Source organism: Ursus americanus, chromosome 1 (genome assembly GCF_024610735.1).
Source record: "Ursus americanus isolate L20-20 chromosome 1, mUrsAme1.1.p, whole genome shotgun sequence".
NCBI lineage: Eukaryota > Metazoa > Chordata > Mammalia > Carnivora > Ursidae > Ursus > Ursus americanus.
In genome coordinates, this window is record NC_142127.1 from 59,079,655 (window position 1) to 59,096,960 (window position 17,306).

General features: G+C 34.2%; 1 protein-coding gene across 4 annotated transcripts in view; it reads left to right on the forward strand.

Moving 5' to 3' along the window:
* The window catches only part of DNAJC10 (DnaJ heat shock protein family (Hsp40) member C10), a 60,799-nt gene that overhangs the window by 25,862 nt on the left and 17,631 nt on the right, over positions 1-17,306 (forward strand). For all 4 annotated transcript variants that reach the window (XM_045806263.2, XM_087861899.1, XM_045806261.2 and 1 more), the window contains 6 exons: positions 928-1,005; positions 5,065-5,108; positions 5,763-5,900; positions 10,127-10,216; positions 10,681-10,794; positions 13,636-13,750. In XM_045806263.2, the coding sequence (XP_045662219.2) occupies positions 928-1,005; positions 5,065-5,108; positions 5,763-5,900; positions 10,127-10,216; positions 10,681-10,794; positions 13,636-13,750 (579 nt within the window). The remainder of the gene's footprint in view (positions 1-927; positions 1,006-5,064; positions 5,109-5,762; positions 5,901-10,126; positions 10,217-10,680; positions 10,795-13,635; positions 13,751-17,306) is intronic.

Here is a 17,306-nt window from a genome sequence, read left to right on the forward strand (position 1 = left end):
CATGCTTTTTAGAAGGAAATTTTGGCATTTTTTCTGACCTCTGCCAAATAGTTGGCATTTAACAAGTGAATCATATTTGTATAGAAACTAAAACAGTTAAGATGTTGGAAATGAATATGATATGATGTTAGTTGTAATGGCAGCTTTTAAAGTGCAATTGAATGTTTAAGTTAACCAAGTGTTTTATTGCTTTCACAAGTGTACTGTATCAGGCAGTCAATTCCTGCCTATCCAGTTTACTTTTAAAGTTTAAGAACTCTTTCCTTTAATCTTAGACTTCTAGTTCATCAAGTGACTTTAGGTCAGTTATACTCTGGGATACCCATGAAATGATAGTATTCACATCTAGTAAAATGTTCACATCATTAACTGTGTCTGACACTGTGTTAAATGTTAGAGCTGCAGTAATAAAATATTTAATCCCTCTTTCAAGGGCCTCATTATTTTAGCAAAGAAGACATTAGTAAACCATTAATGCAATGTAGTAACTATTGTGATAGACGCAATCTTAGGGCAACATGAAGAATATAAAAGAACTCAGATGGGGTAAAGTGGAAGGATTAGAAAATACTTTTTGAATGAAGTCAGACCCATTCTGTCATGAAAATGAAGAGGAAGCCTTCAAAGATCACTGTGAGCTTGGTAAACTGGCAGTACTGCACCATGAATCTAACAAAAAGACAGGCAGTGGGCTAGAGTGGTATGGGGAAAAACATGGCTAGCTGAATGGGTAGACAAAGCTCAGATCACAGGGGCCTTAGTTACCAGTTTTAGTTACCAGTTTATTTCTTAATGAAATAATGAATTTAGATTTTATGTGATGAAAACAATGGAAAGTCAATGTAGGAATTTGATATGCTTCAAGAGGATTTTTATGAATTCCTGAATTCCAATAATAATCAGAGATTTGCTCTGTTTTCTTCTAAGGAAATTTTGTTAACTCCATACAAACTGCTTTTGCTGCTGGTGTTGGCTGGCTGATCACTTTTTGTTCCAAAGGAGGAGGTAATTTTATTTGTTATTTTGTTATGATGAAGAAACCAAGATATTTAAGTTTTAGGTGACATTCTTTTTATTTTTATTTTTTTATTGAGATAAAATTGTCATATAACATTATGTAACTTCAGGGTATACAGCCTGTTGATACACTTACATATTGCAAAATGATAACCATAGCATTAGCTAACACTTCCATCCTGTCACATAAATACCATTTCTTTTTCATGGTAAGAACATTTAAAATCTACTCTTTTAGCAGTTTTCAAGTGTATAATATGGCATTATTTGTTATTATCACCATGCTGTACATCACATTCCCAGAACTTGTTAAATTATAACAAGAAGTTTATACCTTTTGACTCGCCGTCAGTCTTAAGTATGCTACTATAATTGATTATTCAGTACTTCTAGCTACAGTTTATATCTAATTATAATTTTTTATTTAATGAAACTTACCTTTTGTATTAATTTACACATAAGTTATAAAATTACTAATTTGTTAAAATTTCATTTATGACTTTATGTTTGGTGGACAAGTTTTTCAGTTTATTCTCATTATAAATTGTACCTTCAGATAGCCATAGATGTATTTGGCAGTTTGCAAAAATAATTACTTGTTGACAGATGTAGCCCTTCCAAAATAATAATTTTTTGGTATGACTTTTTCTCATACATAACATATCAAAAATGTATACATGTTGCCTTACAAGATATTTGAAGACGACAATTTTCCCCTCCAGGAACCTTTCTACCAGTAAATTAACTCGAAAATTCAATACTCTGTGTACCAAACCACAAACTATTAAACTCTATTCAAACAATGAGATTGGTAAAAAATCAGCCCCCTTATTATAGAATACCCCAGTTCATTAACATATTTTCATATGTTTAATCCCAGCATGGGTCTTTAACGCAGACTTTACTGATCAGCTTCACTACTGTATTGAGAACAAATTGCTTTGCAGCTAAAATCAACCACTCATCCCATCCTGTAAGGCCCATCTTAAGAAGGTATTGCCTTCAAACAAAAATAACCCTTAAATTAGTCTATCATTGAGGGATTTTGTTTCATTTTGGCCTAATGCACAGATTTCTGTTCATGCCACACATTAAGAAAACTTTTTAAGCTTTCTGACATTCTTTTACTTTTCACCCCAGGTAGATTGATTTTACATATCTTTATAGGCTCTGTAGTGCTACAGTTACCTTGCTTCTAAATCTGTCTCATTGTATCCTAGCATTCCTATTTAATATTTTCATGAAAATAGTGAAGAAGTTATTTTAAGATTGTATTGTATTTTAGGAAGGAAAGCTTCCATATTCATTCTATGAGGCCAGCATTATCCTGATACCAAAACCAGAAGACGCTACAAAAAAAAAAAAAAACTATAGGCCAATATTTCTGATGCACATAGAGGCATAGATGCAAAAATCTTCAACAATACATTAAACAGATCATTCAACATGATCAAGTGGGATTTAATTCTGGGATGCAAGGGTGGTTCAACATTAGCAAATCAATCAATGTGATACTTTATATCAGCAAAAGAAAAGATAAAAACCATACAATCACCTCAGTAGATGCAAAAAAAGCATTTGAGGAAGTACAGTATCCATTCATGAACAGTAGGCTTAGAAGAAACATACATCAACATAATAAAAGCCATATACTAACCTACAGCTAACATCATACTCAGTGGTGACAAACTAAGTGCTTTTCTCCTAAGATCAGGGCCAAGACAAGAATGTCCACTCTCACCACTTTTATTCAATGTAGTACTGAAAGTCCTAGTACTAAAAGTCCTAGCCACAGCAGTCAGACAAGAAAAAGAAATAAAAGGCATTTAGATCAGTAAGAAAGGAGTAAAACTTTGACTATTTGCAAATGACATAATACTCAATATAGAAAACTCTAAAAACTCTACCGAAAACTACTAGCACTGATAAATGAATTCAGTAAAGTTGTAGGATACAAAATCAATATACAGAAACTTGTTCCATTTCTATACCCTAATAATGAAGCAGCAGAAAGAGAAATTAAGAAAATAATCTCATTTAGAATTGCACCAAGAATAGTGAAATACTTAAGAATAAACTTAACCAAAGAAGTGGAAGACCTGTACTCTGAAAACCATAAAACGTGATGAAAGAAACTGAAAACAGTACAAATGGAAAGATATTATTCCATGCTCATAGATTAGAAGAACAAATATTGTTAAAATCTGCATGCTATCCAAATCCATCTATAGATTTACTACAATCCCTATCCAAATACCGGCAGCATTTTTTACCGAAATAGAAAAAATAATCCTAATATTTGTACAGAACCACAAAAACCCCAAATAGCCAAAGCAATATTGAAAAAAGAACAAAACTGGAGGTATCACAATCCCAGAATGCAAGATACATGACAAAGCGGTAGTAATCAAAACAGTATGGTACTGGCACAAAAATAGACACATAGATCAATAGAACAGGATAGAGAGCCCAAAAATAAAGCCATGCTTATATGGTCAATTAATCTTCAACAAAGGAGGAAGAATATGCAGTGGGAAAAAGTCCCTTCAACAAATAGTGTTGGAGAAACTGGACCACTTTCTTACACCATACACAAAAATAAAATGAAGTAAGGACCTAAACTGAGACCTAAAACCATAAAAATCTTAGAAGAGAGCACAGGCAGTAATTTCTCTGACATCAGCCACAGCAACATTTTTCTAGACATGTTTCTTGAGGCAAGGAAAACAAAAGCAAAAGTAAACTGTTGGGACTACATCAAAATAAAAATCATCTGCACAGCAAAGGAAACAAAACTAAAAGACAATGTATGGAATGGGAAACATATAAAGAACTTATACAACTCAACACACCCAAAAAACAAATAATCCAGTTTGCAAATGGGGAGGAGAAATGAATAGACATTTCACCAAGAAGATACACAGATGGCCAGCACATGTGAAAAAATGATGAGTTATGTTGAGCATCTCACACCTTACACCTATCAGAATGACTAAAATCAAAAACACAAGAAACAACAAGTGTGGGTGAGGATGCAGAGAAAAAGGAACCCTTGTGCACTGTTAGTGGGAATGCAAACTGGTGCAGCTACTGTGGCAATATGGAGGTTCCTCAAAAAGTTGGAAATAGAACTACCCTATGATCCAGTAATTCTTCTACTGGGTCATTACCCAAAGAATATGAAAACACTAGCTCAAAAAGATACATATCCCCCTGTAGTTATTGCAGCATTATTTATAATATCCAATTGTGGAAGCAGCCCTAATGTCCATCAATAGATGAATGGATAAAGAAGTGGCATATATGTATATAATGAAATCTTGCCATTGGCAACGATATGGATAGCTCTAGAGACTATAATCCTAAGTGAAATAAGTCAGTCAGAGAAAGACAAATACCATATGATTTCACACGAATTTAAGGAACAGGAAAAAAGAGACAAACCAAGAAATAGATTCTTAAGTATAGAGAACAAACTAATGGTTACCAGAGGGGAAGTGGGTGGGGGGATGGATGAAAAAAGTATTAGAGATTTTTAAAGAGTACATTTGCCATGATGAGCACTGTAATGTATAGAATTGTAGAATCCCTATATTGTACACCTGAAACTAACACTGTATATTAACTACTGGAATTAAAATTAAGTAAAAGATTGTGTCGTATTTTAAATTTAAGATTCTTTATATATAATTTTATCAAATAGAGCCATTACATTTTATTTCTCCAAAATCATGAGATCTCTTGGATCAAGGGGATTGTTGATAGGAGCAGAGATTTGAGAGGAAGATCCTAAAGAGATTCCCTTTAGCTAGAAATCCTGGAAAACTAGGGAGAGAATGGGAAAATGTGTGCATGCATGTGTGCGTGTGTGTTTGCATGTGTGGAATGAGACTTTCGCCTCAGTATCTACCTAGTGTATGTGTCACTGTGTACCAGTGCAGTCCAGTCAGTTACCTTAGAATCAACATGGTAGTTTGGGGGGAAAGGCAGAAGAAAGTTCAGACTTAATAAAGCTAAAATTATGTCATCATTTTTTTTCATCTCTAGACTGTTTGACTTCACAGACACGACTCAGGCTCAGTGGCATGTTGGTAAGCATCAATTATTTTGTAAAACTCCATGGCCATGTTAAGAAAGAAAGACATTTAAGAATTGATTCTAAATATTTCTTTGTAGTTCCTTAAACACTTAACTCATTTGTAAATTTTTTTTTTGATAAATATATTCATAGCTATAAAACTTTTCTTCCTAACTAATTAGAATTTTGACATGTGGTGCTTTCATTGTCGTTCACTTCTGAATATCCTGTAATTTAACTATGAATTCTTCTTTAATCAAAGAGGTATATATTAGTGTTTGTGTCACCTCCAAACTTTATTTCTTGCTGTTTTTGTTTTGTTGTTATTTCGTCGTATATTTAGCTCTCATCATGTTATGGTTGGGGGTATAATCTGTATGTTGTTGATACTTTAACACCGTTGGAGCTCCCTTTGCTGCCTGGGAGTTTATCATTTATGAAAATTGTGAAAGACCTATCTGTGCTCAAAAATATCTTTTCTGTATATGTTAGGTAGAATTTTTATGTTAGACCAATTTTATCTGCATCATATATTCTTTGAGGAAACTTTTTCTAGGAAGTTTTAAATTTACAATAGAAAAGTTGGGGTTTTCTAAATAAAGCTAAATTCCTTTAACTTTCTCTTTTACTTAACACGTGACCTGTTTTTTGTTTCTTTTCACTGTAGGATGGTCTCGTTAATGTAGGATGGATGGACTGTGCCACCCAGGACAACCTTTGTAAAAGTTTGGATATTACAACAAGTACTACTGCCTATTTTCCTCCTGGAGCCACTTTAAGTGACAAAGAGAAAAGCAGTGTTTTGGTATGAGTTACTAATTTCTTCATATATATGTGAACACACACATTCAAACATAATATATCATTTTGTAAACAGTGAACAAGGAAATGAATTCATCTATAATAAACATTTAATTATTTAGAACAAGTATTTAATTTTGGGGATTCTGTTTAATGGTAAGGTCTGCTATAAGGATTATATTACAGTGGTAGAAAACCATTACACTTTACAACCCAGAAGTATGGAAAACATTCTTAGGTTATATGAATTTTCATTGGTTTCCATTTGTATGTATATTTTCTAATGTTAAAATATAGATCATTAGTATGTTTGGCTGGGACTCAGTATTTGTTTTTTTTTTAAACCACCCTGTTTAGATTCTGATATAAACTCAGTTTGGAGACCTACTGTATGATTCACCTCCCTAATTTTATGAATGAGAAGACTGAGGTTCAAGCTAGTTATCAAGAGTTAAGATAAATAATGGGATATTGGATAGGTCCCTAGGGAACCTCAAAAGAAAATAATAAAAGACAAACTTTCATTAGTTTTTCTGTATTTTAATTCTTTCTTGATGTTGATGAAGATAACACAAATTCATTAAAGAAATTCATATATGGGTATAGAAATGTATAGGGGCGCCTGGGTGGCACAGCGGTTAAGCGTCTGCCTTCGGCTCAGGGCGTGATCCCGGCGTTATGGGATCGAGCCCCACATCAGGCTCTTCCGCTATGAGCCTGCTTCTTCCTCTCCCACTCCCCCTGCTTGTGTTCCCTCTCTCGCTGGCTGTCTCTATCTCTGTCGAATAAATAAAATCTTTAAAAAAAAAAAAAAAAGAAATGTATAAAGATAGATGCAGGGGTGCCTGGGTGGCTCAGTCGTTAAGCGTCTGCCTTCGGCTCAGGTCATGATCCCAGGGTCGTGGGATTGAGCCCCGCATTGGGCTCCCTGCTCCACGGGGAGCCTGCTTCTTCCTCTCCTCTCCCTCTGTTTGTGTTCCCTCTCTCTCTGGCTGTCTCTCTCTCTCAAATAAATAAATAAAATCTTTAAAAAAAAAATGCAGAATTCTTCTAAAACCAAATCTCCCACAGATAAATACCATCAAATCTTGATAAATACTCTTCTAGATCTCTGCTTACACATGCGTGTAATTATGACTTATGCTGACAACTCTCCACTTCTATCAGTAGCGCAGACCTCTCACCTCCACTCCAGACATATATATTCTGCCTATTCAGCATCTCCCCTGGGATATTAACTGATTTTTCAAACTTAAATATCTATAACTAAACTGCTGATATTCTCCCATAAATCTGCTCCGCCCACAGTTTTCTCTGTCTCAGTTGATAAAAAATCCATTGTTTATCATTCACGTCAAATACCTTAGAGTCATTCTTGACTCTTCTTTTTCTCATATTCTATAACTTATATCAGGAGAATTGGTGGCCCTGTCATTAAAATCTTTCTAAAATCCGCTTTCACTGCTAGTAGAGCATTTATCATCTTATAATATACACTAATATATTATCTTTGTATTTTTATTTTTCTCCCACAATACATTTTTAAGTTTGAATTTTTTTTGCTGTTATATCTCAAGTCCCTAGAAGATTATCTGACACATAAGTGGACACTATATATAGTGCCTGTGTATATTATGTATTATGTGCTAGAGGTAAACATACACATAAATAGATAAGTCAGCAATCCCTGAGTAACAATCCATTGACTAAATGTGCCATACTTGGTTAATCAGTCCTCTCTTGATATTTAAATTACCTACTTTGTCATGATCATAAGTAATGTTGTAATGAACAAGTTTGTACTTTTTTAGTTACCTGTTTAGATGAAATAGCCATGGCAGTTTTAATTTCAGTTTGTTTTGCCAGATTGCCCCATAGAAGATTTCTGTTTATATTGTGCCACAGCTCATGAGCATGCCTGTTCGCTTAATAGGTTCTTGCCTTCAGTACTACAGTCTCATATTTTAGTGAGATCTTTCTGCTTTTTGATATAAACCTGCAAATTTAAATGCAATCTTAGGAGACGTAAGTGAATGATACTGGAAGTGTAATAACAGGGATTGATGAATTGAATGGTTTTTGTCACTCCTAAAAACATTCAAGTTTTTAGAAAAGTAAAACATCTGTTGGTCTGCCTCAGACTGAATTGGGTCAGAAAAGGTATGGTCTAATATAAACATTTTGGTTATCTCTCTCAAAGTCAGTTCCATTTTCGCTGTTGGCAAACCTTGCCTTGTTTATTCCAGTGGTGGTGTTTTCTGCTTAATGGTTTGTTTTGTTGGAATGTGAGTTCATTTATTTGTATGCCATATGTAGTTTATGTCTTCCTTAAACACTCTCTTTCCTGGATAAATTCCAGTTGTAATACTAGACATCCATTTGAGAAGATCCATCTCTTTCCTCTTTGCTAGTCAGTATATTCAGCAAACATTTATTTACCAAGCTCTTACTGTGGACAAAATTGTACTGGGTAATTGGGAAGAAAAATAGATAAAATTCACTTATTTAATAAATGTCCACACAGTATAGGGAGTCATTACAGTATGGCCTCATTGTTTGGGGATGTATTATTTACAACAACATTTTACAGCATTCATATCCTAATGTTATTCTAAAACCCAATATACTATCAAAGGTAATTTTGTGGTTATCTGCCATTTAAAAGTACCCAGTATTTTTGTTTGCATTCCATTGATAATGAAAAAAATCTCAATGTGTAATAAACTGATTTATTGGGCAGTGATATAATATAGTGGAGTTATATTAAGTTGTTAAAACTCTGTCTCCCCAAACACATATTGGGAAATAATCCCTAAAAAAGGTATATAACTTTGCATTACATATAAAGAAAACTCTGGATGCTATAATTAGGTTATTTTGAGGCAGAGAGTTATTGTCTCAACTGATTTAGTACGTTCTATAATTGAGAAAACGTTCACATTACACCTTTTAACAGTGATTTACATGTACATTTTATAGGGGACATGTTCTGTGTATAATGAATAACTTGAAGAGGGAGGGAGGAAGAAATTCAGAGGCTAGACAGTATCCTTTGTAAGTGTAATTACCGAGTTTTACTCTATGACAAATGGGTTTATAATGAGGTTCTAGTGGATTAATCAGTAGTATTTTTAGTGAAATCTTTCTAATAAATGTGGCTGATGTCAATGACCTGTAGTACTATGGCATGTAGTATTTGGGCCTTTTAACCCCTTTGGTAACAAAATATTTCATATAGTTCTTTAACAGTATGCTAAAGATTTAAGAAAAAAAACAAGTTTTAAGAATAGAAACTTAGGAAAAACAGTGTTCTATTTTTATGTTACACGCATTGTTCTGTCTATATGATTATTCTTGTGTTGAGTACAGTTAAGCTCTGAATACCATGGAAGTTCCTGTAAGTTTTTAATGGAGTTTCAGGCTTGCAAGTAATATTTGAGTGATCAGACATAGGTGTTCATAATTAAACTCTGTTTTGTCACCCCCAAATACATTTTACTGATGTGACCATTACCTCATTCTTTGTCGTTAACAGCTGCTTCTTTGAGAATTACATGAGCAGGGAGAGTATGAGAAAAATATGCTAAGGATAAAATATGGACAGATATAAAGGAAATTTGTTAGAAAGGAGGTGTGCCTTTTTCACTTGTTTGTGTTTTAAATCTTTAAGATAAGGTCTTAATCAGGATATTTAACTCTGCCAAACCCCTAGGTGTTTAGATATTTGGACTTTATTTCTAAAAACCTCTATAATAAAGAGTATTCCAATTTTCCAGTTGTAAGTTCTTAATTCCTGTTTGTTATTGGTTGGGTTATTGCAGTGTCTTGGATCATCAAATAGTCTAGTGTTTTAATTAACGATTCTTTAAAAAGTCTGTAAAACATGAATGAACATTAAAATTAATCTGAACATAATACAGTTTTTTCCCAATAATTCAGAGGTTACTCAAGGTTATTGTGGGGATTATTATAGAATACACACCACAATTTAAAGAAAATTCCAGATAATGGAATTTTAATTTTACATCAGTATTTTTAAGAAACAGCCCAGTTACACAATTTTTTATTAATTGCCAAATATACTTTTAAAAAAAAACACATTTAGAATAAATAGCTCAAAAACTGTTTTTAACTTTTGTGATTTTTTTTTTCTTAAGAGTTCTATGGAAAAAGATGCTAAAATAAATCGATGTTGATTAAAAAGATTACAATATGATTCTCTTCTTTTAGTTCCTTAATTCATTGGATGCTAAAGAAATATATTTGGAAATAATGCATAATCTCCCAGATTTTGAACTGCTTTTGGCAAACACACTAGAGGTAATATTTCTGTTAATAATAATAAAAAGTGGTAAATGTTGGTAATGTTTCCAGTCTTAACATTTTAAAATCACCATTTGTTTTATTCATCACTAAAGGGAAAGAAGTTTCAAAGGATTTTATATATTTTTATATACGTATGTATATAGCTATTCTAGGTTAAACTTTAATTGCTGGAGTTGCAACTTTAGGGTAGGTCTGGAGTTCAAGACAACATAACCAGTCCTGAATGGGGGCCTCAGCGGGAGTGTCAGAAAAGCCGAAATTTTGATCACAAAGCAGCTTTGGATCTGATTTGGAATTTTATGTTTATGAATGGGTCTGAATTTTAGACAGTACTTTGAAGTAATGGGTATGGTGGCTAAAATTAACTTTAAATCAAGGAAATAAAGAATAGAACACTTAGAATCTCTTGATTCTAACATTATTTTATCACTTTTTTTTTCCTTTTTATCACTTCTAAGGATCGGTTGGCTCATCATCGGTGGCTCATATTTTTTAGTTTTGGAAAACATGAAAATTCAAATGATCCTGAGTTGAAGAAACTAAAAACTCTACTTAAAAATGAACATATACAAGTAAGGAAAATGCATTCTGCCCTGCCTTCTGCTAGTGTGCCTTCTTATTAATTCAATACATAAAATTACATTTTAAGTAACATAAAAATGCTTATTTGATATTCTAGGTTAAGAAACCCTTAAGTGCTTTTGTTCTTCTGTTGTGATTTTGTTTTTCTATTAAAAATCTACAGTGATATCTGAAAACAGTTAACTTGCATTTGTCTTTAGTAGCTGGCATGTAATATATCTGTATCAGACAGTTTTCTGGAATGCATACCATAGAAGAATATCTTTCCCTTTTTAAAATTCTTATTTGTTGGGGTGCCTGGGTGGCACGGCAGTTAAGCGTCTGCCTTCAGCTCAGCGCGTGATCCTGGCGTTATGGGATCGAGCCCCACATCAGGCTCCTCCGCTAGGGGCCTGCTTCTTCCTCTCCCACTCCCCCTGCTTGTGTTCCCTCTCTCACTGGCTGTCTCTATCTCTGTCAAATAAATAAATAAAATCTTAAAAAATAAATAAATAAAATAAAATTATTTGTCTATGTAAGTAATTTGTACTCATAGTTTGAAAATTAGGATATATAAGTAAGCACAAAAATGAATTAAAATATGTAATATTTACTCCCCTGTTACTAACCCTACTATAAATTTACTGTGTAACTTTTGAAACTTTTTCTGCATATGTTTTAGTATGTGGGCATAGGTATATGTGTGTGTATACATGCATATTGTAATGGGCATTGTAATAGACATACCTGTAACTTTACGCACTTCTTTAATAAAAATGGATTCACTATGGGGCGCCTGGGTGACAGAGTCGGTTAAGTGTCCGACTCTTGCTTTCGGCTCAGGTCTTGATCTCAGGGTCATGAGATCGAGCCCCACGTCCAGCTCTGCACTTAGTGTGGAGTCTGTTTGAGTTGCTCTTGCCCTCTCCCTCTGCCCCCCCGCCCCGCTCTTGCTCTGTCTTTCTCTTTCTATCTCTCTCTCCCCCTAAAATAAATAAATCTTTAAAAACAAAAACAAAGAAAAACCTCAAAAATGGATCCACTATACAGTAGTCCCTCTTTTCCGCAGAGGATATGTTCTAAGGCCCCCAGTGGATGCCTGAAACCACAGTACCAAACCCTATATATACTTGTTTTTTTTCTATACATACATATCCATAATAGAGTTTAATTCATAAATTAGACACAGTAAAAGCTTAACAATAATAATAAAATGGATAATTGTAATAATATACTATAATGGAAGTTATATGAGTATGGTCTCTTACTATACTGTACTGTACTCACACTTGTGAATTGATATGAGCTGGTAAAATGCCTACATGATGAGATGAAGTAAGGTGAATGATGTAGGCATTGTGATGTGGTGTTAAGCTACTACTGACCTGACAATGCCTGAGAAAGAGAATCATATACTTCTGGACTACAGTTTGACCAGTGGGAACCAAAACTGTGGAAAGTGAAATCACTGATAAGAAGGGAAATGCTGTATTCTCTTTTGTAGAATTTTCCCTTTGACAATATATTTTCCTATATGCTTGTGTGTATATGTATGTGTATATATATATGTGAATATGTATATGTGTGTGTATATGTATATTATATATCTGTATATGAAGTACTACCTGGTCTTTAGAGATGATAAATATATACATATATATAAATATATTAAATACATTATTAAACATATATGATGTAGATGTTTATCATCCTAGAGGTATCATCCTCCCTAAAGTCTAGGTAGTATTTCACTATATGGTTACACCATAATTGTTTAACAAATCCTCTTTTACCAACATTGTTTCCATTATTTTTTTATATCAAAAATACATACTATAAAAATATAGTATGAAGAATTTTAAACAAGATTGTGTTTTTTCTTAAATTGTCCTCTTTACTAGTGTCCGCCAGAATGTTTATATCATTTTATATTCTTACAACGTGTCAGTAACCATTTCTCCACACCTGTGCCAACCTTGGTATTATTTGTTTAATCACCATTCTGATAGACCAAAAGTGATATGTTAATAATATTCATTTTCATTTATTTGCTTCCTAGTGGGGTTGAAAATTTTTTTGTGATTATTAACAAATCATAATTCTTCTCTATTTTCTGTCTCTGGCCCATTTTCTTTCTTCCGATAGGATGTTCATCTTTTATTTCTTGGATAAAAAGACATGGATCCTTTGAAATCCTCAGATGTTTTTTCTTGGTTTATCATTTCCCTCTTAGTATTCTTTATGCTATTTTCCTTTACAGTGTTTGAAATTGTCAGCCTTTGCTTTATTATTTCTGCTTCTAGGGTCTGAAAAAGTTTTCTCTCTCACCCATTCAAGCTTATATAAATATCCTCTATATTTTTAGAAGAGTGGATTTCTTAAACTTTTTTTTTTTTTTTTTAGATTTTATTTATTTGAGAGAGAGCACAGCAGGGGGAGCAGCAGGCAGATGGAGAGGGATAGGGAGAAGCAGCCCATCCCCCCCACCCCACCCCAGAACAGGGAGCCCCATGCAGGGCTCAATCCTAGGACCTTGGGATCATGACCTGAGCCAAAGGCAGACACTTAACCTACTGAGCCACCCAGGTGCCCAAAAGAGTGGATTTCTTAAACAATTTCCTGTTTTCTGGAAAATTTTTTCTCAGGTTTTTGAACTCTCTAGAAGGCTCTTCTTTTTTCTTAACTAAAGTGAGTTTCAGTGTTAAACATAAATTAATTATTTCTATCTTTTATTTTCATGGCCAGTTAATTTCTGTTTAGAAACTATTGTTAGAGCAATGTCATTCCTTTATGAATATTTAAAAATGAATGCATATGATTTTGTTTTCATCAAATTAAATTTTCTACTTTAGGTTGGCAAGTTTGACTGTTCCTCTGCACCAGACATCTGTAGTAATCTGTATGTGTTTCAGCCATGTCTAGCAGTATTTAAAGGACAAGGAACCAAAGAATATGAAATTCATCATGGTAAGAAGGAAAAAAAATGGTAAAATTTATATTTATTTTCAAATAGTAATTTTGTAATTGTATTTTTTACCCTGTTTTTTTTTTAATTCTTTAATTGTAGTTGACACAGTGTTATATTAGTTTCAGGTGTACAACAGTGATTCCACAACTCTGTACATTATGCTGTGCTCACCACAGGTGTAGTGACCATCTGTCATCATATGATGCTATTAACAGTACCATGGACTATATTCCTATGCTGTACCTTTCAGCTCCATGACTTATTCATTCCATAGCTGGAAGCCTGTAACTCCCGTGCCATTTCATCCATTTTGCCCATCCCACCATCACTCTCCCCTCCAGTAACCACCAGTTCTCTGTATTTATGAGTCTGCTTCTATTTTGTTTTGTTTTTCAGATTCCACACATAAGTGAAATCATATGATGTTTGTCTTCTCAGACTTATTTCACTTAGCATCATACATTCTAGATCCATCCATATTGTCACAAATGGCAAGATCTTATTCTTTTTCATGGCTGAGTAATAATACTCCATTTGTGTGTATGTGTATGTCTGTGTATATACACACATCTTCTTTATCCATCTATCAGGGGATACTTGTGTTGTTTCCGTATCTTGGCTACTGTAAATAATGCTGCAGTAAACATAGGGGTGCATATATCGTCTCAAATTAGTTTTGTAGTTTTCTTTGGGTAAATACTCAGTTATGGATTACTGGATTGTATGGCATTTTTAATTTTTTGAGGAACCGCTCTACTGTTTTCCACAGTCGCTGCACCAATTTATATTCCCATCAACAGTACATGAGTGAGAGTTCTTTTTCTCTACATCCTTGCCACCTCTGGCTATTTATCTTTTTGTTGTTAGGTGTTCTGACAAGTATAAGGTAATAATAGCTCATGTGGTTTTGATTTGCTTTTCCCTGATGACATTAGATGTATCATTCAAGGGGCGGCTGGATGGCTCAGTTATTTAAGTGTCCAACTCTTAATTTTGACTCAAATCATGATCTCAGGGGTCATGAGATCGAGCCCTGGGTGAGCGTGGAGCCTGTTCAAGATTCTCTCTCCTTCTCGGGACACCTAGGTGGCTCAGTTTGTTGGACGTCTGACTCTAGGTTTTGGCTTAGGTCATGATCTCATGGGTTGTGAGATCGAGTCCCTCATTGGGCTCCATGCTCAGCGGGGAGTCTGCTTGAAGATTCTCTCCCTCTGCCCCTCACCCCCGGCTCACACACACTCTCTCTATCCCTATATATAAAGTTTAAAAAAAAAAAAAAAAAGTATCATTTGAAAATATCTTCTCCCATTCAGTAGGTTGCCTTTTCTTTTTTTGATTGTTTCCTTCAGTGTGCGCCTTTTCTTTTTTTGATTGTTTCCTTCAATGTGCAAAAATTTTTTATTTTGGTGTAGTCCTGATAGTTTATTTTTGCTTTTGTTTCCCTTACCTGAGGAGACAGGTCTGGAAAAATTGTTGCTAAGGCCAATGTCAGAAGTTACTACCTATGTTTTCTTATAGGACTTCTTTGGTTTCAGGTTTCACATTTAGGTCTTTGATCCCTTTTGAGTTTATTTTTGTGTATGGTGTAAGAAAGTGGTTGAATTTCATTCTTTTGCATGTAGCTTACCATTTTCCTAGCACCGTTTACTGAGGAGACTCTCTTTTCCTCATTGTATAATCTTGCCTCCTTTGTCAAAGGTTAATTGACTGTGTAAGCATGGGTTTATATCTGGGGTCTCTGTTGTGTCCCATTGACCTAAGTGTGTGTTTTTGTGCCATACAATTTTGTCGTATTTACTATAGCTTTGTCCTATATCTTGAAATCAGGGAGCATGATATCTAGATTTGTTCTTCTTTTTCAAGATCACTTTAGCTGTTTGGGGTCTTTCATGGTTATTTTTACCTTGTTTTATATGATATACTTACTGTAAATAACTTCACTTTTGGGTTCCTTTTGGAGAAAGATTTTTTGAATTTTATTTAGTTATTTTATTCTCTTCTTTTTAAAATAATTAACTTTTTTCTGCTCACTATTTTGATTAGTGTTTCAGCAAGAATGCTGGTGACATATCAGGTTAATAAAAATTTAGGGGTCTTATTAACAGAAGTAAGCAACACCTATGGTTTCCATTTCCAGTGTGCCAGACTAGCATCTCAGCCAGGGACACTTTCCAGATTTTTCCTCCACTAGACTATTAAATATTTCTGTGGCTACTTTTATCTCACTTGAATTTATAATTACATTTTTACATTTCAGCTTGTGTGGGATTTTAGCTCTGCCTTCATGTAAGTACAGTTGCAATTATGAGGATTTGGGATACCTTGTAGTCCCTGTCCTGAAAAGGGTCAAATGTAGCAAAAGAAACACACAGACTACTAGCTATAACACAGCTAAGTGAATAACAGATATCGACTGATGTTATGTGCTTAGAAATGCAAAGTTCTCTTAAGAAATTTAAAATATCAGGGTGCCTGGGGGGCTTATTTGGTTAAGCGTCTGCCTTCAGCTCAGGTCATGATCCCGGGGTCCTGGGATCAAGTCCTGCATCAGGCTCCCTGCTCAGTGGGGAGCCTGCTTCTGCCTCTGCCTCTCTCTCTCTCATGAATAAATAAGTAAAATCTTTAAAAAAAAAATTTAAAGTATCATCTGGTGGGGTTGACAGAAGGAGATAAGACAATATGAAAAACATTGTAATGGCCAGTATGAATAAATTAGAGAGACCTATGTGTAGTATAGATCCAGAGATGATATTTGAATTGAGATTACATTTGAATGCTCAGTTTCTCAAAGCAAATAGAGAAAATCAAGAAGTGAGGCTAAGCCGAAGGAACTATGTGAGCAAAGTCTTGGCAAGATGAACCTAAGGGTAACTCCTGTTTATTTAGTACTTTCTACAAGTCAGATGTTTTTCTAAAGGCTTCACATACTTCTCCCTTTCTGTTTTTATCTTCACAACAGCCTACCAAGGGAGAAAACAGCGGCTCAGGATAATTATTTACCTATGATCAACAACTAGTAACTAGTCAAGGTAGATTTCGTATCCAAATATGTCTGACTCCAAAGCCTAGGATTATACCAGCACTAAACTGTACTATCTCCTAAAAGTACTAAAAATGACCACACTTGAATAATGGGGTTCTGTTCTTTTGTCTCTGAAATAATTCCGATTTCCCCCCCGCCCTGTGTTTGCTGCCTTATTTCCAGTTCATCACCTCCTTCATTTACTCTGTTATCGTCCTTTGGTAAAATTGACAGTCTCATGTCATTTTTCTTTGACTTTCCTGATTTCTTTAAGTATTTAAAAAATTTTTTTCGTTGAAGTATGATTGGAATACAGTATCAGTTTCAGGTGTACTATATAATAATTCCCTTTTATATGTACATTACAGAATGATCACCATGATGTTTGCTTACCATCTGTCACCATATAAAGTTATGTTATTATTGACTGCATTCCCTGTGCTATACTTTACACTCTTGTGACTTGTTTATTTGTAACTGGAAGTTTGTACCTCTTAATCCCCTTAACTGTTTCACCCTTTGTCCCACCTCCC